Here is a 9,598-nt window from a genome sequence, read left to right on the forward strand (position 1 = left end):
AGTCTCTCAATAAAGAAAAGGTGAAAGATTGAAAAAAATCAAAGGCTTTTTAAAAAAATGTTCCGGATAAGTGTCTTAAAAAGTCAAATGGAAAAAATCTGAAATTGTTATTTCAAATAGGAGATTGAGACATTGCCCCAAGTTCAACGTATACGAGGGCCGCTCCCGAGAACTGACCGTTACAAATCACTATTACCCGTTCGATCAAAATCCAACAGACGACCACGATCATGTAACCGTTGGGCGTAGAAAATCGTTCCATCAATTCGAGAGGATAATTTTTGAATATACTCTCCAGAGTTTGAATTTATTTCTCCTAGAAAATCTTTGTATCCCAGTCTCTGCATTAAAGGTCTTAAAATTTCAGCGAGAAAATCTCAAGTTGCAGAGGCATCCTATGCTCTTGAACAATAAAATTCAAGTCTCATTTTCTTTGGCTTGTCTCAATTGTTTCATTTCTTTTTGGTGTCAGATCTAATCATTCTGGTTTAGAATTTTTGCAGCACTGGAATTTGTTTTGTAAGCTTGGGCGATTATTCATTAGTTAAAGACGGAAATCTTTAAAATAGATTGTTCGTAGGGCGAAATCTGTTAATGTGAGCTTTAGGGTTTGCAGTGTATTTTTGTCCTATAAATAATGTTGTAGCCTTGAAAAGCATTGTATGTTAAACGAGGAGAAAGGTTCTCGTATGACGAAGTCGATGGCATCCCCAGCATCTTCGTTAACCATCTCCGTCAGCAGTGGAGGAAGGCCTTTCAGAGCCATGGGGATCGGAAGCCCAAACCCTAATACACCATCTTCTGTAGTGAATAGAAGAGCTTCGAGTGGGGGAAGATACAAGTCCGTATCCATTGAGGAGGATGAGGAAGAGGAAGACGATGATGAAGAAGAAGAAGTTAATTCAGAATTTACCAGATCGTATACGGTTCAAATCCCACCGACGCCAGATCACAGCAACAATTGCCCTAACGATTACCCCAATTCGGCAATGGAAGTCAATGCAAAAGGGGCAGAGCAGCAATTTGTATCAAGCAACATTTTCACTGGGGGGCACAACAGCGTGACCAGGATCCATGTGATGGATAAGGTGATAGACGAAGAGCCTAGCCCAAAGCAAGGGCATCCTCAAATGACACGTTCGAGGGCCGGTTTAATCTGCGCTGTTGATGGATGTGATGGGAAGGTGATGAGGAATGAAAGGGGTCAAGATTTGATTCCATGTGGTTGTGATTTTAAGGTTTGTAGGGATTGTTACATGGATGCCCTTAAGAATGGCGGCCAGTGCCATGGGTGCAAAGAGCAGTACAGGGGAATTGTGGGTCCTGAAGGGCACATTCATACTTCTTCTTCTTTTGAGGAAGATGACGTTCCCCTGAATATTGCACCACCACCTATGGCCGAATCCAAACCAGAGAGGCGCTTGTCACTAGTCAGATCCATGAAAGGAGCTTTTCGGAAGAGCACCCATGGCCCTGAGTTTGATCACAACCGATGGCTCTACGAGACCAAGGGCACTTATGGGTATGGCAATGCGCTCTGGCCCAAGGAAGGATATGGTGGAGAAGGGCTCAATGGAAGTATGAATCCTCCCAATTTTGGGGAGAAAGCAAGGAGACCTATGTCAAGAAAGGCTCGGATTGCTACTGGAATACTCAGCCCATATAGGTAAATAGTTCTTGTCTAGTACATTTTTGTCTCGAGTTGTGTCTGGTCGATTCTTACATCTTCAGAAAAGTTGCAATAAAAGAGCATAGGCGGCTCTTAGCTATACTAATTTCATTCCAGCCAATTTATAAAGCCGTACAGTAATCACTGTTAAATCAGGTTTATGGTTCAATGTCCTTCAGGATGTTGTAGATTTTCCTGAGAAATTTGTGGTCAGCCTTACTCATACCTTAGTTTGTTTTTGCCGGCAATTTGTAACCTAATCTTAGAATGCCAATATCGCATTTAAAATCCTTTTAGAACATATTTAGATAGTAGCCAAACAAAATTCCTCCAATATAGATAAGAATTATCGTCTAGTACAGGATTTCGGACTTTTGGGTACGATCCGATCAGTTCTAGTATTTTGTAGGACAATTATAAACTCATTAAGAGATGCTTCTGAAGCGTTAATAAGCATTTATATTGATTGTAGTCTGGAGTTCATATGTATAGTGTATAGCATTCTCTTTTTAGGATTCAATAGGAAAACTTATCTCTGAATTTCCAAAGCGACACTGAAAATTTTCTGAAAACATGTAAAGAGATGCTTCTGAAGCGTTAATATGCATTTATATTGATTGTAGTCTGGAGTTCATATGTATAGTGTATAGCATTCTCTTTTTAGGATTCAACAGGAAAACTTATCTCTGAATTTCCAAAGCGACACTGAAAATTTTCTGAAAACATGTATAGATCACTTTAAGAATGTCTAATTTATAAAAAGATTCCCTTCAGTCCGTTTTGAGACAGGATTCATACCCTTTTTGACAATAGACTGATGGTTTCTCATTAACCATTCTAATCAAAACAAAAGGAATTAGATACCCTAGCCTATTTTGTTTTGTTTTCATTTACAACACAAACGAACCTAATTTTAGATTGCCAAAATCACAGTCAAAATCCATTTCGAACATATTCATTGGCCAAACGAATCCTCGTTGGCCATTTATCCTAGAGGCAGGATTCAAGTTATTTCAAGTTATTCAACCAGCCCATATAGCAAAGAGTTCTTGTTTATTACATGATTTTGGAATTTTTGGGTATGTTCTGATTAGTTCGAAAATTAATTCTGTTTTATAGGATTATTTACAAATTCATTAATGGAGGCTTCTGAGGCGTTACTTTGGGTTTGTAGTGATTTAAATGTGGAGTTCATATATAGAGCATTCTATTTTCTGGGATTTAATATGAAAACCTATCTCTGAATTTTCAAAGTGACTTTGAAATTTGTCTGAAAATACGTAAATATTACCTACCTTATTTAGAAAGGTAATTTTGGAGATAACTGTATTCCCTACACTTTCATTTTCAATTAATTAAAGCCATTTTTAGGGCTTTACCAGGTTATGTGTCTAGCTTCTCTATGCCAGAAGAATAATAACCAATTCTTCTCTAAATGAAACTCCTCAGAAACATTTTATCTTCTCTACATGTCACTACTGAAAAATTTTATTTCTCATTACAGAGTGAAATTATTGCATATTTATTACTGGCCTAACTCATTTTTTAATAATCTAAGATACTTGTAGGATATTGCCAGGTAATATCTGGTTTCTTCATGCCAGAAGAAACATAACCGATTCCTCTTGATATGTTTCTGTTGATCAATTTTATTTCTCATTACAGAGACTCTAGTATTGCATGCTCTCATTACAGGGCTTCAATTCAATAGGATATTTCATTTTCAATTAATGGAAGGCAATTTTAGGGCATTGCCACTTTATATCTTGCTTCTTTATGCTAGAAGAAACATAACCAATTCTTCTTTTATATGTTTCTACTGATCAATTTTATTTCTCATTTGAAATTTTAGAAAGTCTAATATTGCATGTTTATTATAGGGTTTCAATTCAGCAGGATTTTTCATATTCAATTGCTTCTCTTTTTATGTTTCTACCAATAAACTTTAGTTTTTGTATGTTTGTACCAATCAATTTAAAATCTGTACACTTTAGTTTTACATGTTTTTGTACTAACGAACCCAAATGAACTCAAACCCCTTTCCAAAATTTTGTCAAACCAGCGAACCGGTTCTCGAACCATGAACTTGGAACCAAACCCGAACCCGCAACTTAGCTCATTTCAGAAAGTCTAATATTGCACGTTTATTATAGGGTTTCAATTCAACAGGATTTTTCATATTCAATTGCTTCTCTTTTTATGTTTCTACCAATAAACTTTAGTTTTTGTATGTTTGTACCAATCAATTTAAAATCTATACACTTTAGTTTTTGTATGTTTCTACCAATCAATTTAAAATCACATAGGGAGAATCTAATATCACATGTTTATTATAGGGTTTCAATTCAATAGGATTTTTTGTTTTCAATTATTGGATGGCAGTTTTAGGGTATTTCCTGTTTATATCTAGCTTCTTTATGCCAGAAGAGTAATAACCATGTTTAGACTACATCTTTAAGTCCCTTGTATGTTTAGACTACATCTTTAAGTCCATAGGGAGAGTCTAATATTGCATGTTTATTATAGGGTTTCAATTCAACTGGGTATTGCCTGGTTATATCTTACTTCTTTGTGCCAGAAGTGTTTAGACCACATCTTTAAGCCCCTTGTATGAGATAAACCTACGTACATATTAGAAACTGAAATTCACCAGGGTTCCTTATGTAAATATAGTAATATACTGAACGAAGTACAGTTCGTTCAGTTGCTTTTAATCACATTGTTTTCTAATCTTATAATTATATGGGTATCCTTAGTGGCGAAAGACCAATCATATTGATAAAAATCAATCATTCTGATGAAAAAAGAGCTATTTATCATCTCCTTTGACAATGTCTTGATGCGAACACGACATGATTTTTTATCAGAATTATTTCAAATAACCCCAGAAATCTGAATAATCCTTCTTGCCCATAAGCTTAAACATATATTTTATGTACGATTTTATTGTTTTCAACCAAGATTGAAACGAGGAACTAATTTTGATTTTCCTGTGGTGCAGGTTGTTGATGGTAATTCGTCTATTGGCTCTTGGTTTCTTTTTGACATGGCGCATTCGTCATCCCAACCGAGATGCAATGTGGCTGTGGGGGATGTCAGTTGTTTGTGAAATTTGGTTTGCATTTTCATGGATTCTGGATCAGCTTCCCAAGCTTTGCCCTATAAATAGAGTGACAGATCTTAATGTTCTCAAGGATAAATTTGAACGTCCATCTCTTAAGAACCCGAGAGGGAAGTCTGATCTTCCTGGAATTGATGTTTTTGTATCTACTGCAGATCCAGAAAAGGAGCCTCCACTTGTTACAGCTAATACCATTCTCTCCATTCTTGCAGCTGAATATCCAGTGGAGAAACTTTCTTGCTATCTGTCTGATGATGGTGGTGCTCTTCTTACATTTGAAGCTCTTGCAGAGGCTGCAAGTTTTGCTAGAATCTGGGTACCATTTTGTAGGAAGCACAATATAGAGCCTCGTAATCCTGATTCCTATTTCAATATAAAACGAGACTTTACCAAGAACAAAGTGAAACCAGATTTTGTGAAGGAGCGTAGAAGGGTGAAGAGAGAGTATGATGAATTCAAGGTGAGGATTAATTCATTACCAGACTCCATCAGGAGACGATCAGAAGGTTACAATACTCATGAGGAAATTCGTGCGAAGAGGGCACACATTGAGAAAGGAGGTGATCCTACAGAGCAACTCAAAGTTCCAAAGGCTACCTGGATGGCAGATGGTGCTCATTGGCCCGGTTCTTGGTTATCTGCTAGCAGAGATCATTCCAGAGGAGATCATGCAGGAATTATTCAGGTAAAGTCCTACCTGTTAAGCTCCCACTGATAAATTTTTTGTCTTACAAAACTCATATTTATTTTTAGTTTAGAATTACAATATCTTTTTGTACTGCAGGTCATGCTGGCTCCTCCAAGCTCGGAACCTCTGATGGGTAGCTCTGAAGAGGACAATTTGATTGATACAACAGAAGTAGATATTAGACTGCCAATGCTGGTGTATGTGTCAAGAGAAAAAAGACCAGGTTGTGATCATAACAAGAAAGCTGGTGCCATGAATGCTCTGGTTCGCACCAGTGCTATCATGTCTAATGGGCCATTCATTCTCAATCTAGACTGTGATCATTATGTTTACAATTCTCTTGCTTTGAGAGAAGCAATGTGCTTCATGATGGATGGAGGTGGAGACAAGATTTGTTATGTCCAATTTCCCCAAAGGTTTGAAGGCGTGGACCCAAATGACAGGTATGCTAATCACAACACTGTCTTCTTCGACGTAAACATGAGGGCCCTTGATGGATTACAAGGCCCAATGTATGTAGGCACGGGCTGTGTCTTTAGGAGGATTGCTCTCTATGGATTTGATCCTCCAAGGGCCACCGAACATGGAGGCTGTTTTGGTGGAAGGAAAAAAAAGTTAACTTTAAATCCTTGTGGTTCTAATAAGTCTAAGGGGAAAGTTACACCATCAATCAATGATGTTTCAAGCAATGAAGAGGAAGATCTAGAGTCTCAGCTTCTCCCCAAGAGGTTTGGCAATTCTATCACTCTTTCTGCATCTATACCTATTGCAGAATATCAGGGAAGACCTCTTGCAGACCAGCAGGGCGTGAAGACTGGTCGACCTGCAGGTGCCCTCGCAGGCCCTAGAGAGCCTCTGGATGCAGCTACTGTAGCTGAAGCAATTAATGTCATATCTTGCTGGTACGAGGATAAGACTGAATGGGGACAAAGGGTAGGTTGGATTTATGGATCTGTAACAGAAGATGTTGTTACAGGGTACAGAATGCATAATAGGGGGTGGAGATCAGTGTATTGTGTGACCAAAAGAGATGCGTTCAGGGGTACCGCTCCAATCAATCTCACCGATCGTCTGCATCAGGTTCTTAGATGGGCTACTGGATCGGTGGAAATCTTCTTTTCTCGTAACAATGCTTTGTTTGCCAGTAGCAGGATGAAGTTTTTGCAGAGAATAGCCTATATAAATGTTGGAATCTATCCTTTTACGTCCATCTTTCTCATGGTTTACTGTTTTCTGCCTGCACTTTCACTTTTTACTGGACAGTTTATAGTGCAGTCTCTGAATGTTACTTTCCTTGCCTTTTTGCTTACCATCACCGTCACGCTCTGCTTGCTTGCAATTCTTGAAATCAAATGGTCTGGAATTACATTAGAAGAATGGTGGAGAAATGAACAGTTTTGGCTAATAGGAGGTACCAGTGCACACCCTGCAGCTGTTTTACAAGGTCTGTTAAAAGTGGTAGCAGGAGTTGATATATCTTTCACGCTTACCTCCAAGTCTTCCAATGATGACACCGAGGATGAATTTGCCGAGCTTTATGTAATAAAATGGAGTTGTCTCATGATCCCCCCAATCACAATAATGATGATAAACATAATTGCCATAGCAGTTGGAATGTCCAGAACTGTTTACAGTGAAATTCCACAGTGGAGTAAGCTTATGGGAGGCGTCTTCTTCAGCTTCTGGGTGCTTTGCCATCTATATCCTTTTGCAAAGGGACTAATGGGCAGGAGGGGTAAAACGCCCACCATAGTATTTGTATGGTCAGGCTTGTTGGCCATCACCATCTCCCTTTTGTGGGTTTCCATTAGCCCTCCCAGTGCTAACAGTGATTATCTGAGGAGATTCCAGTTCCCCTGAAACTGGTTACTATCAAAGTCAGGATTCAGGAATCCAGCCTAATGCTAATGTATAATAGTATCTAGGAATTTTTTAAATTCTTTCATTGGTATATATGTATACGGGCAAAATTTTGGATTCAACATTATTGCCTCCCTCTACAAGGTAAATAAGTTGGTAAACAAGTTTGTAAGGAATTGAGTGAACTGATTGATTCAGATATATATATTTTTTCTAATATATAGTACCACATTGAAATTTTGTACACGCTGAAGTCCTATCAATGTAAGCTATTAAGACTGTCACTAAATTTTTTCTAGCTCTTCTCATCTTGATGATGCAAAAACATGGCACACAATCGAATTCAGAATATGCATCCTACTACGAATGATTTTGAAGATTTGTTCCAGTTAACTAAAAATTAAGAAAAATACAAATATTGAGCTTCAATATACAAGCAAAATTTTGGCTTCAATAAAACATAAATTACACCCTGTTCTTTTTGCTTTTTATATATTTTTTGATTAATTATTGATAGCAAGTAGATTTCTGCAATCCATCATAAATATTTGAAGCAGGATTCAAATGATCAATTATTTTGAATAGATCTTAAGTATATTTAAAAGCTACATACCGTGTGAATAACGTGAGTTGATAAGAATCCTGAAATACTTTGGTATCAGATGAAGGCCTTGACGCACCATTGGTATCATATGAAGGTTTTGTTCTATTCCAGAAATTTCAATGAAAGAAGATTCAATGGGTGCGCTATCGTCGATACCACCCAAATTTATTATGATCCGTATGTTAGGATTTGTTATATGTGTAAGATTGGAGAAGTTGGAGATTATGAGATAAGAGAAGCATATGAGAAGTTATGTAATGAAGGAATCTTGAAGGATGAATTTAAAATTGTTGAAAGGAAAGGGTTAACTCATGTCTTAGAATTTCCAAGAAATTTCAAGATTGAATGGATTAAAATCATTTTGAGCTATAACCATGATACAATGGACCCGTCGAGATCACAATGTAATCCAAAATACAGTTGGTTTTAAACTCAATATTCTATAAATTTCATCCCATACAGTAAAGTTAAAAGGATATGACCCAACAAAACATATGAAAGTCATTACTCGTGAGTTGAAAAATGAAGCAAAAATATGTTTATGGATGTGATCACTAAAATGTCAAATGAAAATAGACATGGCACTTAAAAGGCTTCATTTTTCAATCCATTAGCTTAAGAAACTAACGGAAGTCAATGATTCCATTCCCATCCGCATTCACCTTGCCGATCATATTCTGCAACTCAACTTCAAAGGGATTCTACCCCAAAGCCAGTTATTATCTCAACACAGAAGGGAAAAAATCGCAACTACAAAAGGTCAGGTAAGCAAGCCCTTGAATATTTTTCAAAATCAAAAAGCTCATTATAGATGTAGCAAATTGAAAATTACCATCCAAACATAGTCTCGTGCACCCTTCTGGCTGAGTATGCCAAAACTCTATGAATCTACAGTTTGTCCTCTACTCGGAGCTCGCCCTTGTCAATGTTTATTTTTCCAAAGTAACTGCAAAGAAGTATACCCTATTTTGCATAGGGTATTGTAAGAGTTACAAGTTTTTCATGTTTAAGAAAGTTTTCACTATGTCACAAGGTTATAAAGACATTCATCGTGTACGACAAACATGCAATATATTAAAAAAATGAAATTTAAAATGAATAGTATGGACAAGGTAAACAAAAACAAAGTCAACCATGGAATGAGAGTTGAATGAATTCTAGCATCCATGCAAAGTGTATGATTTTGGTGTCTTTCTTTCATGCTTTTTATGCAAGATGACGCCACAAACCATCAAGAAGCACACCCCTGCATTCTCAAAGCATGCACCACAATAATTGGTATACTTACTGTAAAAAATAGCCATGCATATTGTTGTACAATAGATATACAAAATTTTGCACATTCTTGAAGAAAGAAGAGCTCCTCTTGTTCACCTTCATTATCCTCTCTTTTGTTGTTCTTCATCACATACACCCTTAATGAGGGTTCCTATTGTTCACCTTCATTATCCTCCTCTTTGTTCTTCTTTGTCTTCATCACTTATGACCTTAATAAGGGTTCCTCTTCTTTGTGCCCTCTCTAGAGCTTCCATCATTGTAATAAAATGATGTATCATCTCCAAAACTCCATTACCATAGTCTCTTCTACCCCAACTTCGATCTCCTCTACCCATTCTTCTAGGAGACATCTTGTCCATGCACTAATGCCCAATCACT

General features: G+C 37.2%; 1 protein-coding gene across 1 annotated transcript; it reads left to right on the forward strand.

Annotated features, from left to right (window-relative positions):
• Nucleotides 1-379: 379 nt before the first annotated feature.
• LOC149571517 (cellulose synthase-like protein D3) lies at nt 380-7,582 on the forward strand. Its single transcript, XM_089813021.1, has 3 exons — nt 380-1,666; nt 4,671-5,475; nt 5,575-7,582. The coding sequence occupies exons 1-3, from the start codon at nt 663-665 to the stop codon at nt 7,336-7,338; spliced, it is 3,573 nt and encodes a 1,190-aa protein (XP_089669147.1). The 5' UTR covers nt 380-662; the 3' UTR covers nt 7,339-7,582.
• The last annotated feature ends 2,016 nt before the right edge of the window (nt 7,583-9,598 follow it).

The sequence above is a fragment of the Cupressus sempervirens genome, chromosome 2 (assembly GCF_028749045.1).
Source record: "Cupressus sempervirens isolate cs-2001-9-10 chromosome 2, ASM2874904v1, whole genome shotgun sequence".
NCBI classification, from domain to species: domain Eukaryota; kingdom Viridiplantae; phylum Streptophyta; class Pinopsida; order Cupressales; family Cupressaceae; genus Cupressus; species Cupressus sempervirens.